Source organism: Hypanus sabinus (genome assembly GCF_030144855.1).
Source record: "Hypanus sabinus isolate sHypSab1 chromosome X2 unlocalized genomic scaffold, sHypSab1.hap1 SUPER_X2_unloc_4, whole genome shotgun sequence".
In the NCBI taxonomy this organism is placed as follows: domain Eukaryota; kingdom Metazoa; phylum Chordata; class Chondrichthyes; order Myliobatiformes; family Dasyatidae; genus Hypanus; species Hypanus sabinus.
In genome coordinates this window covers 546398-573011 of record NW_026779004.1, presented here as the reverse complement: position 1 = coordinate 573011, position 26614 = coordinate 546398, and the positions used below count along the sequence as shown (strand labels likewise).

The 26614-nt window shown below is 49.1% G+C and overlaps 1 protein-coding gene across 1 annotated transcript in view; it reads left to right on the top strand.

Moving 5' to 3' along the window:
* The window catches only part of LOC132385901 (murinoglobulin-2-like), a 100438-nt gene extending 74129 nt beyond the window's left edge, over positions 1-26309 (top strand). The window contains 13 exon segments of the mRNA XM_059958140.1: positions 1502-1658; positions 7304-7384; positions 8143-8206; positions 8586-8641; positions 14931-15093; positions 15748-15974; positions 16719-16934; positions 19744-19859; positions 20737-20809; positions 22183-22251; positions 22394-22499; positions 23242-23276; positions 26196-26309. Coding sequence (XP_059814123.1) covers positions 1502-1658; positions 7304-7384; positions 8143-8206; positions 8586-8641; positions 14931-15093; positions 15748-15974; positions 16719-16934; positions 19744-19859; positions 20737-20809; positions 22183-22251; positions 22394-22499; positions 23242-23276 — 1363 coding nt within the window. The 3' untranslated portion in view covers positions 26196-26309.
* The last annotated feature ends 305 nt before the right edge of the window (positions 26310-26614 follow it).

Below are 26614 nucleotides of genomic sequence, written 5' to 3'. Positions count from 1 at the left end.
TTCCGCACGTTAAAGCCTTTGACTTTAAGTCCCAATTCTGATCTCCGAACAGCCAAAGCAACGGAAGGATGAGCTGGGAGGCTGCCCACAAAGGTCACCACGGTTTCCAGCGACAAAATAGCGCGCGATCAGACCATAAAATGTGGGAGCAGGATTAATCATCGGGACTGCTCCGCCATTCCATCATGGCGGATTGAGATGGAACGGTAATACGGCGGCTTGAACAATGATTTACAACACTGGCAACCCCGGTTTATTTCTCGCCGCTGTCCGTAAGGAATTTGTAAGTTTAACCCGTGACCGCATAGGTTTCTCCCGGGTGCTCCACTTTTCTTCTGCTGTCCAAAGAGTTACCGATTGGTCGTTTAATTGGTTATTGTAAGTTGTCCTGTGATTAAACTAGGATAAAATCAGGGACGGCACGGTTCAAATTCCGCACTCTATCTCAATAAACAAATTACCCTCTCAACTCCATTCTCCTGCCTTCTCCCGGTAACCTTGGATACCCCGCCTAAGCAAGAACTTGTCAACCTCTGCTTTTTATGTACCCGACGACTTGTCTACCGCAGCGGTCTGTGACAGTGAAATCCAAATTCCACACCCTCTAGAAAATATATTCTTCCTAATTTCTGTCCTAAAGTGATAACCTTGTGTTCTGAGGCGATGCCACCTGCTCCTAGACTCTCCCCCCTTGGACATATCCTCCCCACGTCCACTCCATCGAGGCTTTTCAGTGCTCGACAAAATTCAATGAGACCCCCACTCATTCTTCTAAACTCCAGTGAGCCATCAGACCTTCCTCATAAGTAACCCCTTCCATTCACAGAATCATTCTCTTGAACCTCCTCTGGACACTTTCCAATTCCAGCGCATCTTTCCTTACATCTGTGGCCCAAATCATGCCCAAGATGCTCCTCTGTTTTACACACAGAAAAACTGCAACAACTCCTTTTCCAAGCAGAACAGACTCGATGGGCCAAATGGCCTAATTCTGCTTCTGTCTCATGCTCTTCTCTCTCTCTCTCTCTCTCTCTCTCTCTCTCTCTCTCTCGCGCGCGCGCGCGCACACACACACACACACTCCTTGAACCTCCAGTCCACGGCCCTGGAGTCGCAGACCTACAGAGTGGGAAGACAGTAACACGTTGAGGACGAGGTGGGGGCGTGAGTGGGGAGGAGAGGGAAAGAGAATGATATGGAGAAAGAGGAAGAGGGAGAAATGATAGGGAGGGGAGTAGGAAAGCTGTGAGGATGAGACGGAAGGGGATCGGGGAGGAAAGGGAACTGGGGGAGTGAACAGGGTGATGAAGGGGTTGGGTGTACAGGAGGGGACGGGGAAAGGGATGAAGACGGAATGGGAGGGGTTGAGAATGGAGGAAGAGCGAAGGGGAAAGTGGATGGGGCACTAAGGGGAGGTGAGGAGAGTAAGCGAGGGACAGGGAAAGACTGGTACCTGGAGATTTGCCACGCCTCACCCCTGCCTCTTTCCTCCCTCCCGCAGGCTCACTGCCTTCGTGCTGAAGTCTTTCCTGCACGCCCAGCCCTACATCTTCATCGATGACTCTGTCCTGCAGCAGGCCGCCTCTTTCTTGCTTAAGTACCGGCTGGAGTCAGGCTGTTTCAGAAGCGTGGGTAACCTGTTCAATAACGCCATGAAGGTAGAGTACACGCTAGAGGGTTTCAGGGGTACTAAACAGAGAGGAGAGAGTGCAATAACGCTGTAGCAGGGATGGTTCTGACGAGCAGTTCCCGAATCTGAATTGGGTATTGGGTTACCGAGTGTTGAACTTCTGAGAGACTGACAGATTCCTTACGGGCAGGCAGCGAGAGTCAAATCCCGACCTGTGTAACAGAATAGTGCAGGACAAACACAGAACTTTCTGCAAATTCAGTCGCGCCAAGGCATTGAAACTGCCTACTCCCATCGACCTGAACCAGGACCACAGCCGCACAGGTGACCAAAACTGCAGACGATACTCCAAACTGTGCCTCACCAGTGTCAAAAAAATTTTTAACACAATATCACATCTCCTGCACTCAGTATTTTGATTTATGAAGGTCAAAATGTCAAAAGCTTTCTTTACGACTCTGTCTACTGTAACGCCACTTTCAGCGAATTATGGATCTGCATTCACAGATCACTTTGTTCTGCCAAACTCCTCAGTTCACTATAAACGCGCGTGCACACACATACAAATACAGACACACACACAGACACACACACAGACACAGAGACACGAACACGCACACACACATACACACAAAGAGACATAGACACACTGATACACACACACAGGCACACATACACACACAGACATAGACACACTGATGCACACACACATACACACATGCACACAAAGAGACACACACACAGACATAGACACACTGATACACACACATACGCACGAAGAGACACACACACAGACATAGACACACTGATATACACACACACACATACACACAAAGACGCGCACACACAGCAGACACTTCACACTTGACAAGTCTCTATCTAAGATTCTATTAAATGCTCCTGATGTGTCTGCCTTTACCAACAGCTCTGATCGGGCCGACATACCCGCCACTGTCTGTGTAAAAATCCTTATCCTGACAGCAGCTCCCCGCCCCCCACCCCGTGCTTTCCTCTACTCAGAAAAATTCTCCGGATGTCCACTCAATCCATGTCTCTTATCAACTTGCACATCACTATCAAGTCACCTCTCGTTGTTCGTCGCTCCAAAGTGAAAGGTTCAAGCCCGCTGTACCTATTTCAGTAAGACATGTTTTCCAATCCAAACAGCATTCTGGTAAATCGCGTCTGCACCCTCGCCAATCGTATAACCATATAATAACCATATAACAATTGCAGCACGGAAACAGTCCATCTCGGCCCTTCTAGTCCGTGCCGAACGCTTACTCTCACCTAGTCCCACAGACCTGCAATCAGCCCATAACCCTCCATTCCTTTCCTGTCCACATACTTATCCAATTTTTTTAAAATGACAATATCGAACCTGCTTCTACCACTCATTCCACACAGCTACCATCTCTGAGTAAAGAAATTCCCCCTCGTTTTACCCTAAACTTTTACTCTTTAACTTTCAGCTCATGTCCTCTTGTTTGAATCTCCGTTACTCTCAATGAAAAAAGCCTATCCACGTCAACTCTGTATATCACCCTCATAATTTTAAATACATCTATAAAGGTCCCCCTCAACCTTCTACAGTACAAAGAATAAAGACCTAACTTGTTCAACCTTTCTCCATAATTTCGGTGCTAAAACCCAGATAACATTCTAGCAAATCTCCTCTATACTTTTTCTAAATTGTTGACATCTTTCCTATAATTCTGTGACCAAAACTGTACACAAATCAAATTTGGCCTCACCAATGCCTTGTACAATTTTAACATTACATCCCAAATCCTTCGCTCAATGCTCTGATTTACAAAGGCCAGCATACCAAAAGCTTTCTTCACCACCCTATGCATATGAGATTCCACCTTCAGGGAACTATACAACATTATTCTCAGATCACTATGTTCTACTGCATTCCTCAATGTCCTACTATTTACCATTTATGTCCTATTTTGATTATTCCTACCAAAATGTAGCACCTCACACTTATCAGCATTAAACTCCATCTGCCATCGTTCAGCCCACTCTTCTAACTGGCCTAAATCTCTCTGCAAGCTTCGAAAACCTACTTCATTATCCACAACGCCACCTACCTTAGTATCATCTGCATACTTATCCAATTTACCAGCCCATCATCCAGACCATTAATGTATATGAAAATCAACATTGGACCTCCAACGACCTCCAACCTGACAAACAGTTATCCACCACTACTCTCCAGCATCTCTCATCCAGCCACTTTTGAATCCATTTTACTACTTCAATATTAATATCTAACGATTGAACCTTCCTAACTAACCTTCCGTGTGGAAACTTGTCAAAGGCCTTACTGAAGTCCATTTAGACAGCATCCACTGATTTACCCTCATCCACTTTCCTAGCAACCTCTTCAAAAATTTCAACGGGATTTGTCAAACATGACCTTCCACGCACAAATCCATGTTGACTGCTTCTAATCAGACTCTGTCTATCCAGATAATTATATATACCATCTCTAAGGATACATTACATTAATGTACCCACCACTGATGTCAAACGTACAAGCCGATAATTGTTAGGTTTACTGTAAGAACACTTTTTAAACAATGGAACTACACGAGCAATAGGCCAATCCTCCGGCGCCATCCCCGTTACTAGTGACATTTGAAATATTTCTGTCAGATCCCCTGCTATTTCTACACTAACTTCCCTCAAGGTCCTAGGGAATATCCAGTCAGGACCCGGAGACTTATCCACTTTTATATTCTTTAAAAGCTCTAGTACTTCCTCTTCTTTAATCATCATAGGTTCCATAACTACCCTACTTGTTTCGCTTACCTTACACAATTCAATATCCTTCTCCTTAGTGAATACTGATGAAAAGAAATTGTTCAAAATCTCCCTCATTTCTTGGCTCCACACACAGCTGTCCACTGTGATTCTCTAAGGGACCAATTTTATATCTCACTATCCTTTTGCTATTAATATAACTGTAGAAACCCTTTGGATTTATTTTCGCCCTACTTGCCTAAGCAACCTCATATCTTCTTTTAGCTGTTCCAATTTCTTTCTGAAGATTCTTTTAAAATACTTCATATTCCTCGAGCACCTCATTTACTCCATGCTGCCTATATATAATGTAGATATCTCTCTTTTCTCGAACCAATTTTCCAATATCCCTTGAAAACAAAGGCTCTTTTAACCTTTTCTTTCAACCTTACAGGAACATAAAGGTTCTGTACCTTCGAAATTTCAACTTTAAATGACCTCCATTTCTCTATTACATCCTTTCCGTAAAACAAATTGTCCCAATCCACTCCTTCTAACTCCTTTCGGGTCACCTCAATATTAGCCTTTCTCCAATCAAAAATATCAACCCTGGGTCCAGTCCTATCCTTCTCCATAATTACATTGTGATCACTGGACCCGAGGTGCTCCCCAACACATACCTCTGTCACCTGACCTATCTCATTCCCTAACAGGAGGTCCAAAATTGCCCCTTCTCTAGTCGGTACTTCTATGTATTGCTGCAAAAAACGATCCTCCACACATTTTACAAACTCCAAACCATCCATCCCTTTTACAGAATGGGCTTCCCAGTCTATTTGTGGAAGAGTAAAATCTCCCACAATCACAACCTTGTGCTTACTAGAAATATCTGGTATCTCCTGACAAATTTGCTCCACCAATTCTTGCTCCCCCTTAGGTGGTCTACAATACACTCCTATAAGTGTTACTACACCTTTCCCATTCCTTAATTCCACCCAAATAGTCTCCCTATATGAGCCCTCTAATCTATCCTGCCAAAGCACCGCTGTAATATTTTCTCGGACAAGCAATGCAACACCTCCCCCTCTTCTCCCTCCGATTCTATCACACCTGAAGCAACGAAATCCAGGAATATTTAGTTGCCAATCACACCCCTCCTGCAACTATGTTTCATTAATAGCTACAGCATCATATTTCAAGGTATCAATCCATGCTCTCTCATCCTCCTTTCTTACAATGCTCCGAGCATTAAAATAAATGCATTGAAGAAACTCCACCTCTTCCTCTTTGTTTATCCCTAACGGTGCAAACTACTTTATTATTTTTTTCTTCTTTCTCCCCTACATCTTCGGTCTGAGCGCTCCCTTTCTCTATCACCTGCCTTTCCTCCCTCACACACTGTCAACAAGCTTTCTCCATTTGTGAACTAATCTCCTCTCCCCTAGTCTCTTCAAATTGATTCCCACCCCAACCATTCTAGTTTAAAGTCTCCCCAGTAACCTTAGCAAATCTTGCCGCCAGGATATTGGTCCCCCTAGGATGCAAGAGTAACCCATCCTTTTTGTACAGGTCACAACTGTCCTAAAAGAGATCCCAATGATCCAGAAACTTGATTCCCTGCACCCTGCACCAATCCCTCAGCCACGCATTTATCCCCCACCTCATTCCATTCTTACTGTCACTGTCGCGTGGCACAGGCAGTAATCCCGAGATTACTGCCTTTGCAGTCCTTCTTCTCAACTGCCTTCTTAACTCCCTATTTTTTCCATTCAGGACATCTTACTTTTTCCTACCTATGTCATTGGTACCTATATGTACCACGTCCTCTTGTTCCTTACCCTCCCACTTCAGGATATCTTGGACGCGATCAGAAATATCCCGGACCCTGGCACCAGGAAGGCAAACTACCATCCGGGTCTCCTGACTGCGTCCACAGAATCGCCTATTTGACCCCCTAACTATCATGTCCCCTAGTACTATTGCCTTCCTCTTCCTTTGCTTACCCTTCTGAGCTACAGGGATGGACTCTGTGCCGGAGGCACGGCCACTGTTGCTTCCCCCAGGTAAGCTGTCCTCTCCAACAGTATTCAAACATGAGTACTTATTGTCAAGTGGTACAGCCACTGGGATACTCTCTGTTACCTGACTCTTCCCCTTCCTTCTCCTAACCGTGACCCACCTGTCTGCCTCCCGTGGCCCCGCTGTGACCACCTGCCTGTAACTCTTCTCTATCAACTCCTCGCTCTCCCTGAGCAGACGAAGGTCATCGAGTTGCAGCCCCAGTTCTCTAACATGGACCCTCAGGAGCGGCAGCTCGGCGCACCTGGCGCAGATGTGGACGTCGGGGAGGCTAGAAGACTCCAGGACCTCTCACATCCGACACCAACAAGCTGCCCTCACACTCATACTACCCCCTTTCCTCAAATAATAGGAAAAACTGAAACTTACCTCACCCGCTTCCCGTTGAGAAAAGCCCTTAAGCCTTCACCGCGCTCCCGGTTCACCCCGCTGCCCGCAAACGACGCTGTCCGCTGTTTCAGGCTGTGTCCTTTATAAAACTTCACTGACCGACGTCATACGCCTGCGCATTACCGCCTCCCTTATGAAAAAATCAAAACGGCTCCCGCCGCACTCCCGCTCATATCCTCTGGTAAATCTTCTCTGCACTCTCTCTAATCCTGGAAGCATTCTCGTAAATCTCATCCGCCCTTTATGTAATCCAGAGAGCATCCTGGTAAATCTCCTTGGCACCCTCTCGAAAGCTTCTAACTTGTATAAGGTTCTGATGAGGGAGCGCTGCGGGAGGGGTCGAGAAGGAAACGCCGTGCGGGGGGGGGGGAAGAGGATGGAGCTCTCTGGGGTTGAGGGGGAATGCCTTGGGAGAGGAAGATTTAACAAATCGCAATCTCCTCTCTCCCCCAGGGCGGCGTCGATGATTCAATCTCTCTTTCGGCCTACGTCACCTCTGCGCTCCTTGAGTTACAAAGGCTGAGGGCCAGTATGGTCAGTAACGCGGGGGTAGGACGGAGGGGTAAACTCACGAGGAAGGGGCTGGGTCAGGTGGAGGGAAGGAGAGGTGCACTAAGATGAAGAATGGAATGCGGGGTTGTGCGGGTGAGACGAGGAGGAATGGCGGATATGTAATGTTCCAAAATCGTCGGACTTGAAGGGGAAATGGGGGAGAGAAAGCTGAGGGAGGAGAGGTGGTGTAAGAGGGGAAGGAGTGGTGAAATGGGAGAGGGATGGTTGGAGAGGGAGAGAGTGAAAGAGAGTGGACGAGGGGAAGGATGCGGTATGAAGGAGGAGAGTAAGACGGATGGAGAGGGGTTAGGGAGAGGAACGGAGAGGACAAGGGAGGAGGGAGGGAGGGAGGGGAGAGGGAGAGGGTAGCGACAGGAGATGAAGAGCGGGAGGGTAGACGATGAGAGGGATCGGGAGAGGGTAGAGGGGAGAAGGAGGGCAGAGAGCGAGAGATGGAGGTGGAGATGGTATGGATGGAAGAGGGAGAGTGAAAGTGAGAGACAGGGAGAAGGAGCGGGAGTTGGAAAAGGTAGAGATCGGAGAGAAAGAGGGTGGAGAAGTAGAGGCAGGAGAGGGCAGGAGAGTGAGAGAGTGGAAATGGGAGAGGTGAAAGGGTAGCGGGGAAAGTGGTGGGGAAACCTGAGTTAGTCAAAGAGAGAGAAAATTTCTGAACAAGGGTGGGGAGGGGGCAGGAGCTGGTGTGACCCCTCAATTGCCATATCTTCTCGGTCTCCATCTAGGCCGATGAGATTTACAAGAAGGCTCAGGAAAGGTTGGAGAGTGAGTCTTCAAGCAACGAGGCAGGTGAGTGACGAGATCCCTTGCCGGGTGTAGCTTTCTTCCTCATGTCGTCAGCTTCTCTCCAATAATCCGCACCACACAGCCTGTGCCTGTCCCAAACACACAGACCCAAGCCTGGGGATGTACACCCCTCCTCTCCATTGTCTGTGGCCTTGAGCCTGTCCGTACTTACTCCCCCAGAGCGCACCTGCCCCACTCTCTGTGGCCTCCGACATACTACCTACCATAGGCCCTGTGGATGACCTACCGTCCTTGCCCAACACCAAGGCTTGTCGCATCATCCTGACGTGTCCTGGGCCTGGGTTAAGGCCGAATCCACCTGTGCTGACCAACCTGCTGACTACTCCCTCCTTTAATTCTCCCCTGTGTTCCGTGTTTGCAGAAGGAACTACGCTGCCCAAAGTCGAGAGGGAGGAGACCCAGCCTGCAGGTTTCCAGGTAAGTCGAAGCAGGAGTGGCGGAAGACAGTGGGAAGGACAGGAAAGTGGGTGCAGTGAGTTTGGAAAGGCATCGGCTGGAGCAATAGGACTACTGGGAGTTATGGATATTGGGAAAGAATGAAGGCCCTTGGGAGTGAGTGCAGGACAATTGGTGGAGGGTGATAGACCATCGATGGTGGCTAATGGACGATTGGTGATGGGCGATAGATCATGGGTGGTGAGTGATAGACCATTGGTGGTCTAAATAAAGTCCCATAAATGGTCTCTCTTCCACCCCAGCAGTCTATCACTAACAATCAATTGTATATCACCCACTACCAATGATCTGTCACCCACCACCAATGATCCATCACTCACCAACCGTGTTCTATTACCTACCACCAGTGGTCTTTCACCACCACCAATAGTCTGTCACCCACCACCGGCGGTCCATCACTCACCATTACTTTCCACCAACTGGATATCACCCACCACCAATCGTCTATCGCCACCAGTAGTCTGCCAGCCACCACCAATGGTCAATCATTACCCAACAATTTACTATCACTCACTACCTATTATGCGTCACACACCATCAATGGTCTATCCCCCATCGCCATTGGTCTATGACACACCACTATTGGTCCAACACTCACCAGCCAAAGGTCTATCACTCTCCACCAATGGCCTATCATCCACCACCAATGGTCCATCACCCATCGCTACTGGTCTATTACACACCACCATTGGTCCATCACTCAACAGCCAATGTTCTATCATTCTCCAATGGTCTATCACCCACTACCAGTGGCCTGTCGCCCACCACCAGTGATCTAGCGTTCATCACCAAACATCTATCACCCACCCGCTATGGTCTCTCATCCACCAGCAATAGGCCATCACCCACAACCATTGGTCTATCAATCGCCACCAATTGTCACTCACAACTAATGGTAACTCACTGTCTATCAAATGGCTATCACACACCATTAATAGTCCATCACCAGCCACAAACGGTCTAACACGCACTACAAATGGTCTAACACCAACCCCCAGTGAACGGGATGACGAACAGAGTATATCTCGAGAAAGAGAACTACCTGTGGAAGGTTTGAGTGACAGTCGGAATGAGGGGGTTTTGTCGGGGAGGAAGCAATTATCGGCCTGTAAGTTTGACGTCGGTGGTGAGTAAATTAATGGAAAGTATTCTCGGAGACTATATATATATATATAATTATCTGGATAGACAGGGTCTGATTAGGAACAGTCAATATGGATGTGTGCGTGGAAGGACAAGTTTGACAAATCGAATTTTTTTTATGACGTTACTAGGAAGTCTGACGAGGGTAAAGAAATTGATTTTGTCTGTATGGACTTCAGTAAGGCCTTTGACAAGTTTGCACACGGAAGGTTAGTTAGGAAGGTTCAATCGTTAGGAATTAATATTGAAGTAGTAAAATGGATTCAACAATGGCTGGATGGGAGATGCCAGAGAGTAGTGGTGGATAATTGTTTGTCAGTTTGGAGGCCGGTGACGAGTGGTGTGCCTCAGGGATCTGTACTGGGTCCAATGTTGTTTGTCAAATACATTAATGATCTGGATGATGGGCTGGTAAAATGGTTTAGTCAGTATGCGATGATACTAAGATCGGTGGCGTTGTGGATAATGAAGTAGGTTTTCAAAGCACACAGAGATTTAGGCCAGTTAGAATAGTGGGCTGAAAGATGGCAAATTAGTTTAATGCTGATAAGTGTGAGGTTTTACATTTTGGTAGGACTAATCCAAATAGGAAATACATGGTAAATGGTCGGGCATTGAAAAATGCAGTAGAACAGAGTGATCTAGGAATAATGGTGCATAGATCCCTGAAGGTGTAATCTCATATAGATATGGTGGTTAAAAAAAGCTTTTGGTATGCTGGCCTTTATAAATCAGAGCATTAGGTATAGGAGTTGGGATGCCACGTTAAAATTGTACAAGGCATTGGTGAGGCCAAATTTGGAATATTGTGTACAGTTCTGGTCACCGAATTGTAGGAAAGATGCTAACAACATAGAGAGATTACAGAGATTTACGAGAATGTCACCTGGGTGTTCTGCAACTAAGTGACAAAGAAAGATTGAACAAGTTAGGTCTTTATTCGTTGGAGCATAGAAGGTTGAGGGGGGACTTGATGGAGGTATTTAATATTGTGAGGGTGATAGCGTTGACGTGGGTAAGCTTTTCCCATTGAGAGTAGGGGCGATCAAACAAGAGGACATGAGTTGAGAGTTAATAGACAATAGGTGCAGAAGTAGAACATTCGGCCCTTCGAGCCTGCACCGCCATTCTGAGATCATGCCTGATCCTCTATTATCACTGCCCGGTTCCTACCTTGTCCCTATATCCCCTGATTCCCATATCCATAAGATACCCATCTAGCTCCTTCTTGAAAGCATCCAGAGAATTGGTCTACACTGCCTTGCGAGCCAGTGCATTCCACACCCCCACAACTCTCTGGGAGAAGAAGTTTTTCCTTAACTCTGTCCTAAATGACCTACCCCGTATTCCTGCCCTCTAGTACTGGACTCTTCCAGCATCTGGAACATATTTCCTGCCTCTATCTTGTCCAATCCCTTAATAATCTTATATGTTGCAATCAGATCCCCTCTCAATATCCTTAATTCCAGTGTGTACAAGCCCAGTCTCTCTACCCGCTCTGCGTAAGACAGTCCGGACATCCCAGGAATTAATCTTGTGAATCTACACTGTACTTCCTCTACAACCAGGATGTCCTTCCTTAACCCTGGAGACCAAAACTGTACACAATACTCCAGGTGTGGTCTCACCAGGGCCCTGTACAAATGCAAAAGGATTTCCTTGCTCTTGTACTCAATTCCCTTTATAATAAAGGGCAACATTCCATTAGCCTTCTTCACTGCCTGCTGCACTTGCTCATTCACCTTCAGTGACTGATGAACAAGGACTCATAGATCTCTTTGTATTTCTCCCTTACCTAACTTTACACCGCTCAGATAATAATCTGCCTTCCTGTTCTTACTCCCAAAATGGATAACCTCACACTTATTCACATTAAATGTCATCTGCCAAGAATCTGCCAACTCACACAGCCTATCCAAGTCACCCTGAATTCTCCTAACATTCTCATCACATGTCACACTGCCACCCAGCTTAGTATCGTCAGCAAACGTGCTGATGTTATTCTCAATACCTTCATCTAAATCGCTGATGTAAATCGTAAACAGGTGTGGTCCCAATACAGAGCCCTATGGCATACCAGTAGTCATCACCTGCCATTCCGAGAAACACCCATTCACCGCGACCCTTTGCTTTCTATCTGCCAACCAGTTTTCTATCCATGTCAATGTCTTCCCCCCCAATGCCGTGAGCTCCGATTTTACCCACCAAACTCTTATGTGGGACCTTGTCAAATGCCTTCTGAAAATCGAGGTACACTACATTCACTGAATCTCCCTTGTCTAACTTCCTGGTTACATCCTCGAAAATCTCCTATAGATTAGTCAAGCATGATTTGCCCTTGGTAAATCCATGCTGGCTCGGCCCAATCCTATCACTGCTATCAAGATATGCCTCTATTTAATCTTTAATAATGGACTGTAGTATCTTCTCCACTACTAATGTTAGGCTGACATGACGATAGTTCTGTGTTTTCCTCCCTCCTTTCTTAAAAAGTGGGATAACATTAGCCGTTCTCCAATCCTCAGGCACTGCTCCTGAATCTATGGAACATTGGAAAATTATTACCAATGCATCCGCAATTTCCAGAGCCACCTCCAGACCATCTGGACCTGGGGATTTGTTAGTCTTCAGTCCTATCAGTCTACTCATCACCGTTTCCATCCTAACGTCAATCTGTTTCATTTCCTCAGTTACTCTATGTCCTTGGCCCATCCATACATCTGGGAGATTGCTTGTGTCTTCTCTCGTGAAGACAGATCTAAAGTACTTATTAAATTCTTCTGCCATTTCTCTATTTCCCATAGCAATTTCACCCAATTCATTCTTCAAGGGCCCAACATTGTTCTTAACTATCTTCTTTCTCTTCACATACCTAAAAAAGCTTTTGCTATCCTCCTTTATATTCCTGGCTAGCTTGCGTTCGTACCTCATTTTTTTCTCCCCGCATTGCCTTTTTAGTTAAGTTCCTGTTGTTCCTTAAAAATTTCCCAATCATCTCTCTTCCTACTCACCTTAGCTCTGTCATATTTCGTTTATTTTTAATGCTATGCATTCTCTGACTTACTTTGTCAACCACTGTGGCCCCTTTCCCCCCATTGAATCCTTCCTTCTCCAGGGGATGAACTGATTTTGCACCTTGTGCATTATTCCCAAGAGTACCTGCCATTCTATTCCACTGTCTTTTCTGCTCGGATATCCGTCCATTTAACTTTGGCCAGACCCTCTCTCATGGCTCCATAGACTCCTTTGTTCAACTGCAACACTGACACTTGCGATCTGCCCTTACCCTTCTCAAATTGCAGATAAAAACATCATATTATGGTCACTACCTCCTAATGGCTCCTTTACTTCAAGATCGCTTATCAAATCCTGTTCATTACACAACACTACATCCAGTATAGACTTGTCCCTGGTCGACTCTCGTACAAGCTGTTCCAAAAATTTATCCCATAGGCACTCTACAAACTCAATATCCTGGGGTCCAGCACCAACCTGATTCTCCCAGTTCACTTGCATGTTGAAATCCCCCATTACTACTGCGACATTACCTTTGCCACATGCCAATGTTAACTCCCTAGTCAACTTTCATCCAATATCCATGCTACTGTTTGGGGGCCTATAGACAATACTCATTGGGGTCATTTTGCCCTTACTGTTCCTCAGTTCTATCCACACAGACTCCACTTCTCCTGATCCTATGTCCCCCCTTGCAAAGGACTGAATCTCATTCCTCACCAACAGGGCCACCACTCCCCCTCTGACCACATTTCTGTCCCTACGATAGCACGTATACCCTTGTACATTCATTTCCCAGGTCTGATCTCCCTGCAGCCATGTCTCCGTTATCCCAACAACATCATAGTTACCCAGTCGCACCTGAGCTTCAAGGTCATCCGCCTTATTTCTGACACTTCGTGCATTCAGATATAGAATTTTTATCCCATTTTCCTACTCTCTGTTTAAATCGCTGCCTATTGTGCTTAACCCAGCTCCCTGAACTCCCATCGGGCTATACGCCTCTTGAATTCTGTTGTCCTTCCTAAATTTACTTATTCTTTCTCCACATTTAACTCCATGTTCCGTCAGACCATCCCTTTGTACATGTGTCCTCCTTATCACTTGCTCCGCCTCACCTTTCTCTCCTACACACTTAATATTCCGGAACCATGTATTCCCCACCTGTCCTTTATTCTTCATCTCGCTATGCTCTCTCACATTCTGGATCCCTGCTCCCTGCAAATTTAGTTTAAACCCCCTCGAGCAGCACTAGCAAACTTTCCTGAAAGAATGTTAGTACCGCTCCAGTTCAGGAGTAAACTGTCCCGTCGGAACAGATTCCCTAGAACAAAGCACAATTATCTAAAAACCTGAAGCCCTCCCTCCTGCACCATCCTCTCAGCGACGTATTAATCTGTATAATCCTTCTGTTCCTTGCCTCACTGGCACATGGCACAGGTAGCAATCCTGAGATTGTTACCCTGGAGGTCTTTCCCTTCAGCTTCTCACCTAACTCCCTGAACTCAATACGCATGACCCCCTCACTGATCCTACCCTTGTCGTTGGTCCCTACACGGACCACAACATCTGGGTTCTTGACCTCCCTCTCGAGAATAAACTGCAGTCGATCTGAGATGTCCTGGACCCCGGCACCAGGGAGGCAACATACCATCCGAGACTCCCGAACTTACCCACAAATTCTCCTATTTGCCCCCCCTCCGACTATAGAATCCCCTATCTTTTCTGCCCTCCTCCCCTTCCTAGTCGAAGGTCCAACCTCAGTGTCAGAGACAGTTAAGTGGCAAAAGTTTAGGGGCAACACGAAGGGGATCTTCTTTAATCAGAGAGAGTGGTAGCTGTGTGGAACGAGCTTCCAGTCGAAGTGTTAGAGGCTTGTTCGATATTGTCATTAAAAAAAAATTGGATAGGTATATGGACAGGAAAGGAAAGGAGGGTTGTGGGCTGAGTGCAGGTCGGTGGGAGTAGGTGGGAGTAAATGTTTGGCACGGACTGGAAGGGCCGAGATGGTCTGTGTCCGTGCTATAATTGTTACATGGTTATAAGTCGTGTGACACATTTTCTTGGAGTGTCTGACTGTCTCTCCGTCTAGACGGCAGTGCTGGAGCCTTCTCTCCGTTGCCTGTGGAAGCAGATGGAGACAGTGAACAGCACGTACACGCTGGCTCTTCTCGCCTACACATTCACCCTGGCAGGGGACAACGTCTCCAGGGACTGGCTCCTCGATAAGCTGGAGGGTTTAGCTGTCAAAAATGGTGAGGGAGACCCCGATCTCCTCCCCTTCAACCTCCCCAACAATCAACTCTTCCCTCCTCTTAAGCCCCTCTAATCCTCCTCCATTGCTATAGACGTATCCCTCATATCAACCCTCCTCAACGGGCCTCTTTTCTCCCGACTTCACCCTCAGCTCTGAGCACACTCATCTCCTGTTTATCATCATCAATCCAACTCCACCACCTCGACCTTCGTCTTCTCTCTTCCCCTTCATTAACCCTCAATCCCTCCTTCCTTTCACCCACCCTCAAACCTTTTCACTCCTCCTCCATTGCTCTGACCCTCCTCTTCCCTGCCTACTGCACCCTCAAATTTCAACTCCCCTCTCCTCTTGCACCTCCTCTATTCTCCTCTCTAACCAACCCTCCATTCTCTGCTACATCACTGTGCCTCAACAGTCAACCCTCCTCCCTCCTCTTCGACAACCATTCTCCAAACCCTCCTTTCCTAACCCCTCGCTGTTCCTACCTCTCCCTCCCCTTGGACCGCGGTAGCCATCGCATTGTCCCTTAGCGCCTGTGACCTTGGTGTCCCCTCGACTCTGGGACTTCTGTAATCCTCCTCCCTCTTCTGAATTCTCGGACCCTCATGACATTAGAACCCACCCCGTGACCATTCACCTTTCCCCTGCACAGATGGAATGAGGCATTGGACGAGGGTCCCAGAGGCGGAGGAAGAGGATGAGGAGTTCAGTTGGTACTGGAGGAGAGCGCCCTCAGCTGAGGTGGAGATGACGGCCTATGTCCTCCTCGCCCTCCTGTCCCAGCCCTCGGTGAGGCCTGCAGACCTGCAGAGGGCCTTCACTATTGTCAGATGGCTGGTCCGACAGGAGAATCCGTACGGGGGCTTCGACTCTACCCAGGTGGGTCTGTGAACGAGATGGACGAGGGGGTGGGCATTGGGGAGCGAGAGGCGATGGGAGCTGGAAGGGAGGGGTGAGGGTTGGAGCGAGAGAGACGGCAGAGGGAGAAGGATAGGGTTTGCTGAGATAGGGGATGTAAAATCCCAAGTGTGGCTTGGGCGATGGAAATGGTGACCAAGGAGATGGAACTCTGGAGTTAACACGAAAGGTTTGGCGGAAAATCACCGGAGACGTTCCCTTGGAAGGGGAGTTGTGTTTCCCAGCCCATGTCCCTGCGAGATGTCCCAACGAGATGGAACTCTGGAGTTAACACGGAAAATCACCGGAGACGTTCCCTTGGAATGGGAGTTGTGTTTCCCAGCCCATGTCCCTGCGAGATGTCCCAACGAGATGGAACTCTGGAGTTAACACGGAAAATCACCGGAGACGTTACCTTGGAAGGGGAGTTGTGTTTCCCAGCCCATGTGCCTGCGAGATGTCCCAACGAGATGGAACTCTGGAGTTAACACGGAAAATCACCGGAGACGTTCCCTTGGAAGGGGGGTTGTGTTTCCCAGCCCATGTGCCTGCGAGGTTTTCCCGGGCTTTGTTCCTCCATTTTTCATCGGCATTCAAGGGCCATTCGATTCTCTGGACTTTGAATTTCTGGTCCGGATTTTCAGGTCGATGTTGAGTAGGGTGGGGTAGCAGCGCAGCCTTTCGCCCGTATGTTACTGTCTTCTTTCTCTGCGCACCCACCCACAGGACACGGTGGTCGCTCTTCATGCTCTCTCACTCTACGGGAGCCTGACCCACGTGTCGGACCCTCAGGGGCTGGTGACGTTGACCGGAAAGAACGAGTTCCACCGGGAAATCCGGCTGGACGCCTCAAACCAGCTGGTGCTTCAGAGCGAGAAGCTGCAGGATGTTCCCGGTGACTACACTGCCCACGTCAGCGGGAACAGCTGTCTGTTGCTGCAGGCGAGTTGCCCCTTGCTCACTCTCGTCTCCGCAGGTCCCGTCCATCCCTCCATCAACTTGACCCTCCCCTCCCTCCCTCCATCTGAACCCCCTGCACTCCTTCCCCTCCACCTTCTTTCTTGTTTCTCCACCATCTCTTCCCTCCATCCCAACTCTTTCATGGTCCCTCTCTCCCACCAGCCTCTGATTTCATTCGTTTAACCAACTCAGTACAACTCCCTGCTCGTTTCGTTCCTCCCACACTGGCGCATTCCCTTTCCCTCTCACTCTTCCTCCCTTTGTACCAAACCTTCCCCCTACCGCCCAACCGATCCTTCCCTCCTCTCTCTGTCTTATCAACTCTCCCTTTCTTCCTTCCTTCCTCCCTATCACCCTACCTTCCTCGGCCCAACTCTCTCTCTCTCTTCTCACTCCTTCCCTGTCCTTTTCCCTCTTTCTTCTAGGGTCATGTAAAGTCACAGAACAAAAAACAGGCCATGGTGCCCCTCTAGTCCGTGCCAAACCATTTAAACTGACTACTGCCACCTACCTGTACCGGGACGTTATGACTCCATACCCGTCCTATCGAAACTTGCAATCAAGCTCGCATGCACCACTTGCGTTAACAGCTCATTCCACGATCTCACCACCCTCTTGCGAGGAAGATCCCACTCATATTCCCCAATAAACTTTTTACCTTGTCACGCCTTGTCACGCTCTGAGGATTTATCCACACTGATTTGCCTCAACACCATAAACACCTCCTGGTCTACCACACACATAGAGGCCGCGCCAACACCTTACACAGCTTCAACATAACACCCCCATTTCCTGTCTTCAATACTTTAATGGTTTAAACTTTCCGTCACCCCAGTTGCCTCCTCTCTCTTTCCCTGATCTCTGCTCCTTCCCCGTGCCCGTGCTCCCTTTGCAACAGATCTGAGGAGTTACGGGTCAGAGGCATTGGTTGGTGACATCGTGAGGAGGAGGAGGACCCGTTCCTATCGAGCGGAGGGCGCTTTCTGTCCTCTGGCCTCACTGAAAGGCAGCTGGTGATGACTGCTGTGATAGGAGGAGAAGGTGGGGGTGAGCGGAATGAAAGTCGCAGTGGGACGAGTGAGGAGGAAGGAGCAGCAGAGTGTTGCGGGGTAAAATGCAGTATAGAGGGATTGAGTCAACGGTAGTGAGTTTAGAATGGAGAGAACCAGGAGTACCAAAAGACAATGTCCTGAAGGGCTAGGAGAGCAACTGAGGAGGTGATGGAGTGCATGCAAAGGGGAAGGATAGGCAGAGCGAAGAGAGGGGACAGAGCGAGGTTGAGAGGGAGTGGCAGGTTGGTGTGAGGAACAGGGGAGATGGAGGGTGGTGGCAAAGAGAGGACAGAGGAAAAGACGAAGGAATGGCAAGAGGTCTGGAAAGGAAGGAGGGTGGAAGGGAGGGAGGAAATGTATACAGAAATGGGTATTAGAGAAGGGACAGAGAGAGAGAATGGAGGGCAGGGCGGAGGTGAGAAAGGGAGTGGAAAGGGAGATTGAGGTGAGGGATACAGAGGAAGGCAAGGGAGAGAAGATAGAGTGGGAAGGGCAAGGACAGAGACGGAGGAAGGTGACAGAGAGAAGTAGGTGAGGGAGGGGACAGAGCGAGGAGGAGGAGAGCAGGATGGAGGAGAGAGAGACGGAGGGAAGAAGCGGAGGGAGAATCAAGGGTGAGGGAGAGGCAGAGGGAGGGAAGGGAATGGTGAGACGGACGGGGGGAGAGGAAGTGACAGCGGGACAGGTCAGAAAGAGCGATGTAGGGGCAAAAACATAATGCAGCTGATGAAGGGAGGGAAGAAGTGTATAGAGAGATTGGGGTGAGTGAAGGGATGGAGAGAGAGGAGGGTGATGGGATGGAAAGGATAGAGATAGGGACCAAAGGAGGGAGAAGAAAGGGCGGGGATAGACAGATCAAGATGACGAAGGGGACACAGGTGGAGGGAGGGGATGCAAGGCAAAGAGGGGAGGGAGGACGGTGGGAGGAGTTGGAATGTGGGAACATAGAGAGATAGGAGGGGGTAGGATAGGGACGAGGGAAGGAACAGGTCGGGGGGACGTGAAGCCTGAAAGAGAGGTGAGAGGGATGTAGTAGATAGAGAGATGGGGGGTGAGTGAGGGAACAGGGAGGGACGGAAGGATGGATTGGAGCGGGAAGTTGGGAGCGGATGGTGGGACCAAGGGAGGGAAAGAGGAAGAGGATAGAGGGACAGAGGCGTGGAAGGGAACACGGAGAGAGGGAGCGTAGATCAGAACAGAGGGGGAGAAGGACAGAGCGCATAGAGAGATGATGAAAGATGCAACAGGGAGGGAGGGGGGATGGAGGGAAGAAAGCGAAGGTGGTGGCAGAGGAAGGAACCTGGGGAAGGAGGGCACACAGTGGGAGGGAATGTTGAGGCAGCACAGAGGGAGGGAGGCAGGGGTAGAGATAGGGTGAGGAAGGGCGGGAGTAGAGGGTTGGAGTGGAGTGCAATGCGGAGGAGAAGGGCCAGGAGAGGAAGGAAGGAGAGAGTGAGAGTGATAGAGTTGGGATTGGAATGGTGGAGGACAGAGTGATGAACAGAGGGACTGGAGTGGAAGAAGGACAAGGAGCAGGGGACGAGGGAGGAGCGATGATTACAGGAGGACAACGCACCAGTGTGACGGGCGAAGGGGGTCAGGACGCATGCTGCGAGGGGGAAGTGGGAGGATTGATGGAGGGATGGGACAGAGGGAGTTGAGCGGCAGATGGGGAAGGAAGAGCAGCTGCCGTCTGCACCCTGTGGTAACTGTTACCCTCACTCACTCCACCCTGTCAGACCACACTGCGGTACAATACCCTTCCCAAGCATCGCGACTCCGCCTTCCAGCTCTCGGCCGAGATGAGGAGAACGGGTGACGACACCGACGGAAGCATCATCAACATCAATGTGACGTGAGTGCGGGATACGTCAAAAGTGGGAGTGGGGAGGAAGGTGGGGTCGGTGGGGCTCCCATTCGTGGCGCAACGTGGGACCAGTGTGAGAGAGGATCAATGTTTCCTGGGAGTGATTTCACTGAAACCCAACCATTGGGCCCGGAGCAATTCAGAAGACGCCATCCATGTTCCCTGCGAATGATTTGAATAGAATTCGTCCCTAGGAGTTATTCCCCAGACTATGTGTGTGTGTGTGTGTGTGTGTGTGTGTGTGTGTGTGTGTGTGTGTGTGTGTGTGTGCGTGTGTGTGTGTGTGTGTGTGTGTGTGTCCCTGGGAGTGTTCCTTCAGATCCTGTCCGTGTTCCTTGGGAGTGATTTCACTATATCCCGAGCGTGTGTCCCTGGGAGCGGTGCCCCGGACCATGTGCGCATGTCGCTGGGAGTGATGTCACGAAAATCCGACCAGGTATCGCTGGGAGTGAATCCCAGGAACCTGCCGTGTTTCAAATGAGTGATTTCACTCAATCTCAACCGTATGTACCTGTGAATGATTCCCCAGATTCTATCTGTGTTCCCTGGGAGTCATTTCACTAGAATCTTACGGTGTGTTCGTTGGAGTGATTTCCCAGGTCCTGCCCGTGTGTCCCAGGGAGTGATTTCACTAGATCCCGACTGTGTGTCCCTGGGAGTGATTTTACTGGATTCGGCCGTGTGTCCCTGGGTGTGATTCCCCAGATCCTGCCCGTGTTCCAAGGGAGTGATTTCAGTAGATCCCCACTGTGTCTATGTTTGTGATTCCCCTGCTCCCGGCTGTTATTACTGCGAGTGATTCTCGAAAATAACCCTCTATGATTTGCTCTCTAACAGCGGGTGCTTTCTGCCCTTCTCTCCTTAGGTACGTCGGGTCTCGTAACGTCTCCAACATGGTCATCGTGGATGTGAAGATGTTTTCCGGGTACTCTGCTCAGGTGAACAGAGGGTTTGCCCCAGGTGCTCCTGAACCTAACTGTGGATCCTCTCCCCACTCCAGTCCCACCAACACCGTACGAACAATTGGCCGCCCGCGTTCTGTCCGTCAGGGATTTGTTTGTAAGACCTCCCATCACCATCACTGAGCTGTCCCTAGTACTGGGGTATTACTTCGAAACAGCGACCGTCTGTGACCTGCTGAGACGCAACGGTATCTTGCGTGTTTCTTCCGATTTCCCGCATCTGACATCTCTCCGTGGTATCTCCAATCCCGGGTCGCCAAGGACGCCACTGTGACGTAACGGCTGACGTAATGTTACTGCAGTGTTGGCGATGGCACTTCTATTTCCACCATCTGATGCAGTGTATCCCCTCTGCCCGGGGCTATGTGGGTTTCCCCGGGAGCCCCGGTGCCCTCCCACACTGCAAAGGTGCGTAGTAACACTGCGGGCCACCCCCAGCACACCCTCGGACTGCGTTGACAGAAAATGACGCATTTCAGGGTATGTTTCGATGTGCATGGGACCAAGGCACATTCACCTTTAGATAATTAGTTCAGCCCATCACTACCGACGGCAGTAGCTCGCTAGAGTCCGCTGTCCTGGGCCACTCTTTAGCATGTCCCGAGAAGTAATCCACCTTGTTGATAAATTCTTCCCCTCACAAGGTTGAGAACTTCGGAGCTTCTGTGGGCCTTTCCATAGCTCTCGTATTTTATCGGATAGGGCTGCCAGCCCGTGACCAACCCTGTTCCTTTACGATATACATTAGCAATCTGGAGATGACACTAAACTGAATGGAAAAGCGAAATGTGCAGAAGATACGGACAGTCGGTAAAGAGAAATAAATCCATTAATTGAGTGGGCAAGGGTCTGACAGATGGAGTACACAGTTGGTAAATGCGAGGTCATCCACCTTGTAAAGAAAATGGAAGATCAGATTATCATTTAAATGGTAAAACAAAATGCAGCATGCTGCTGTGCAGAGAGACTTGGGAGTGTTTGTACATGAATCACAGAAGGCTGGGTTGCAAGTGCAGCGGGCGATCAAGATTGCAAACGTTGCGCTTCATTGGTAGAGAGATTGAGCAGAGAGCTTATGCTGTACCTGTACAGGCTACTGTTGAGGCCGCTTGCATAGTAGGGGAATTAAGAGTTATGGGGGGAAAGAGGTAACTCTAGGAGACGAGTCCATGGCCAGCTCAGCCATGATCGTATTGAATGGCAGGGCAGGCTCGACGGGTCAAATAACCTGTTTCTGCTCCTACTTCCTATGTTCTGATGTTCACAGCCGGGCTTGGGACCGCCTCGGGCAGAATTAAAGAAGCAAAAACAACGTTTGATCTTTATAAATAACTCTCCTTCTGCTACAGAAGCCGTGGCATCCTCGTGTGAGCCGGTCAGAGACGCAGGACGGGCACTTGTTGATGTACATCCCCGAGGTGAGTGGCGAGGACCCCGTCCCATCTGTCTCAGCTTGGTCTTGACGGTTGGGGGAGGGCTGGCGAGTCTGGGACGTTGGGGAGCAGGGGATATGCGAAGGAGATCTCGTATTGAATCCCCAACCCACCGCTCGCCCGACAGATGGACAAGCTCCAGCCGATCGAACTGTTTGTTCCTCTTCACCGGGACTTCGTTGTGGAGAATCTTCAGGACGCCTACGTGACCGTCTACGACTACTACGAGACGGGTAGGCACCTGGTCTCTCCCTTTGTCCTTCCGAACCACTCTGCAACCGGACACACCTTCTCCCTGTTCCCTCCCCAGCTGTTTCTACCCCACCGCGCTCTCTGCAATCCCACTCAATGTCACTCCTTGCACCTTCAGACCGCTCGGCACCTCTCCCTCCAATCACTCTCCTTACCCCCTCCATATTCCTCAACACGCTCCCTCTGCCCTACTATCCACATATTCACTCCTCTGTACTCACATCTTCACCTCTCCCTCAAACCCTCCGTATTCTGTTCCACATATTCTCGACCTTCCACTGTCACTCCATCCACTCGCTCACTGCATCACATCCTCCCATCCAACTCCTCTCCACCTGAGCCGCTCCCACTCTCCGTCCACCCCTCTGCTCCCAGCTCCCCTGATTCTCCCAATCTGTCGCCCCTCGGTCCCCCCACTCGCTCTGCACGCCCATCCCACACAGCCCCGGGCCCAACTCCATCCTCCGTCCACATCTATGACTTCCCTGCACTCACGCTCCGTCAGCTTCTCCTCACCCTGTTCTGCTCAATCACGTCCTTGCATCTCCATTGCCTCCTACCCCCTACTCTGCCCTACTGCCACACCTTCCCCCCGACGTCTCCTGCAGACCCTCCATGCTCCTGCAGAGTGGCGTCTCTTCCCCTCCATCTTACTCCCTTTATCTCCCCTCCCTTCCTCCAGCCCATATGACTATTGAATCCATCCCATTTTATCTCCACCAGACGAGGCCGCCATCGTTGGATACCGCCCGCACTAGGTGAGATCCCGCGGAGACCCTCCCTGCGCGAGGGCGATTTGGCAAGTTTACAGGTTACCACCAGCCCCGCACTCCTGCCTACCGCTGTTAGCGCTTCCCTCCTACCTCCCTGACACCATTATTCAGGCTGGATGCGGCCTGCTTCTGTAGGCATATTCCTATCCAGGGTCAGCATACAGAGGGGGTTGGTCATGTATGAGGTCCTTCCACCGTTTACTGAGGGGTGCATTAGAACAAAGGGTATCTGGGAATACAGGTCTGTAATTCGTATAGAAAGCTTTTGGCACATTGAGCTTCAAAACTTGAAGTATTAAGTACTGGAGATGGGACGTCATGTTGAAGTTGTAGAAAAAGTTCATGAGGTCACATTTGAAATTCTGGTCAACTACCAACAAGCAAGAATAAAAGAGTGCAGAAACACTTTACAAGGTTGTTAGAAGGTTGTTAGGTTGTTCGGAGTTCAGTCAAAACGTTTCCACCCAGAGAGTTGTGGATCTGTGGAATGCTCTGCCTCAGAAAGCAATGGAGGCCAATTCTCTGGATGCTTTCAGGAAAAAGTTAGATAAAGTTCTTAAAGATAGCGGAGTCAAGGGATATGGGGAGCAGGCGGGAACGGGGTGCTGATTGTGGATGATCAGCCATGATCACATTGAATGGCGTTGCTGGCTCGAAAGGTCGAATGGCCTACTCCTGCACGTATTGTCTATTGTCTATTATAAATAACGTTACAGCACAGTGAAAGCTCTTCGGTCTACAATGTTGCTGGGCCTTGAGGCACTGGAATTTAGGGAAATGTGGAATAGAGTAGGACTGGAAGATTCTGGTGAGATTCGATCTGGGTATACAGAATAATGAGGGAAATGATGAAGGGTCAAAGTGAAATGTTTAAGGGGACCATGACGGGGAACCTCTTCACTCAGAGGGTGATGAGCGTGTGGGACGATCTGCCGGCCGAAGAGATGGATACGATTTTGATTTCAACAGTTAAGTCTGGATGAGCATATCCAGGTCGGGGGGGGGGGTCTGGAGGACGATGATCCCGGTGCAATCAATGGGACTGGGCAGAGTTACGGTCGACAAGGTTTAGGAGGATAGCGGTAGTCAAAGGAGATGTTGACCCGCTGTGTAAATATGTGGAGATAAAGGTTGAAAATGGTCTCCCCTCCCGCACACAGTTACGCACAGACAGGCCAAACGCTGGCCAGCGGTATCAGATCTCCCCATAGACCCACAAAACGGTGACATGAAAAGGCGATTTAACAAAGCAACTCAACGTAGGTTGAATGGTCGGATTCTTCGTGGTGAAGAAGAAGAGAGAGATCTTGGTTTCTACGTCCACAGCTCCCTCAAAGTCGTCAGGCAAGTTTACAGGGTGTTTACGAAGCCGCATGATGTGTTGGCCTTCATTAGTCAGGGGTTGAGCTCAAGAGCCACAAGGTAATATTGCAGCTGCATAAAACCCTAGTTACACCACACTTGGACTATCTTGTTTAGTTCTGGTCGCCTCAGTTATAGGAAGGATGTGTGAGTTTGAGATGTGCAGAGGAGATTCGCCAGGATGTCTGGATTAGAGAACGTGTCTAATGAAGATACGTTGAGCGACCTTTTCTCTTTGGGGCAAAGTAGAAGGAGAGGTGTTTTGATAGAGCTATACAAGATGATTAAGAGTCACAGATCAATTGTATGGCCCGAGACTGTTTTCCGAAACAGAAATGGCCGATTCGGGGGTGGGGGGGGGGTCATAGTTTCTCGGTGACTAGAGGAAAATATACGGGGGAATATCAGAGATGGACACATGGATGAAAAGAAATTGAAGGGCTATGTTGGGGAAGGATTGGATTGATCTTAAAATGTTGTCATAACACAGTGGGCCGAAGGACCTGTACTGTTCTATGATGCTTGAACATGGAAAAGTACAGCACCGAAACAGACTTTACTCTAAGATTACTCCATGGTATCAAGCTAAGATTAGTCTTTGGGACCTGAAGGCTGAAGGACAGATGGTTGGTGACTGATGGGTCTCCTAACGTATCTGCCTCTATCACCAAACCTGACAGGAAGTTCCACGCACCCACCAATCTCTGTGTTAAAATCCTATCTCTGACATTCCTGCCTGTACTTTCCTCCAAACACCTTAAAGTGTGTCCCATCACGTTAGATATTTCCCCCAACTTACGGAGCTGGCAAGAGTGCGGGAGATTGTGAAAGATGCTGCTACCTATCGAGAGCCAGAGTTACATCAAGGTGATAGGTAGCGTTGGACTTTAATCCTAGGAGAGCAGAGGAAAGAGAATCGACATTGCAGGGGCATATCAAATTCTGGGGCCATAGATGAGGTGGACACTTGCAGTGTTTATCCCAGGGAACGGATCTTCCAAAGGCAGTACTGGTTTCCTGAGAGAAGGGAAGAGATTTAAAAGGGGACTGCAGGGTGATCATTTTCGCCCAGATGGTGGTGAGAATACGGAATGGAATGAGCTGCTAGTGGACATACCGGAGACAGTGACATTAACCACATCAAAAGGCCTTTCAATATAAGGGGCTTTAAAGATTAAAGATGATCTTCGTCACAATTCCGTCAGACAGAGAGCGAAACGTGTCACTTGAGTCAGGGAGGTTCGTGCTGGGGCCAGCCGGCAAGTGTCAACACCCCTCTAGCGCTGACTTAACATGTCCATTACTTACTAACTCTTGTGGCACAGATCATCCTTAACCTTTAAACCCCCTCCGTATCGAAAAGCCTGTGGTCTGTGGGAGGAAACCGGGCACACAGAGGAAACCAGCATGGTCATGGAGAGAACCCCCAAGCTCCTGTCAGAGAGCGGCGGGAATCGAACCTCGGTTGGTGATTTCTGGCCACGGGAAATGGTTGGCATGGACAATCCTGTATAATTCGGATCCATTGCTTCCACTTCACAGCGGAGGATCCGACTGAAACGCGCTGACTGCGGCAGAAGAGGACATTGCTCCACCAGAGCTCAGATCAATGTTTCAGTAACTTGCAATCACTTCTAATAAATAAATGTCTTAATCCATCATTGTCACGCTGTATCTCTGCACCCTAACACAGGTTCACACAGAGACTCGGAAACGTTAAACAAAATAGGGATTTAATTAACTATGGAGACAAACAAGGTCTTGAATAACTCCGGCAGATCTTCACTAGAGGAGAATCAGGAAAATTAAGAACTTGAGGGGTTGGAACTGCTCCGTTATTTCCTCAGCGGTTTGAACAGGGCAGATCTGCGCAAGCGCGTGGACGTCAGCCAGCGGCAATAGCGAGAAGAGTTTAAAAAGAAGACAGCTTTATAGCGGGCGTCGGAGTAGACGGAGACAGA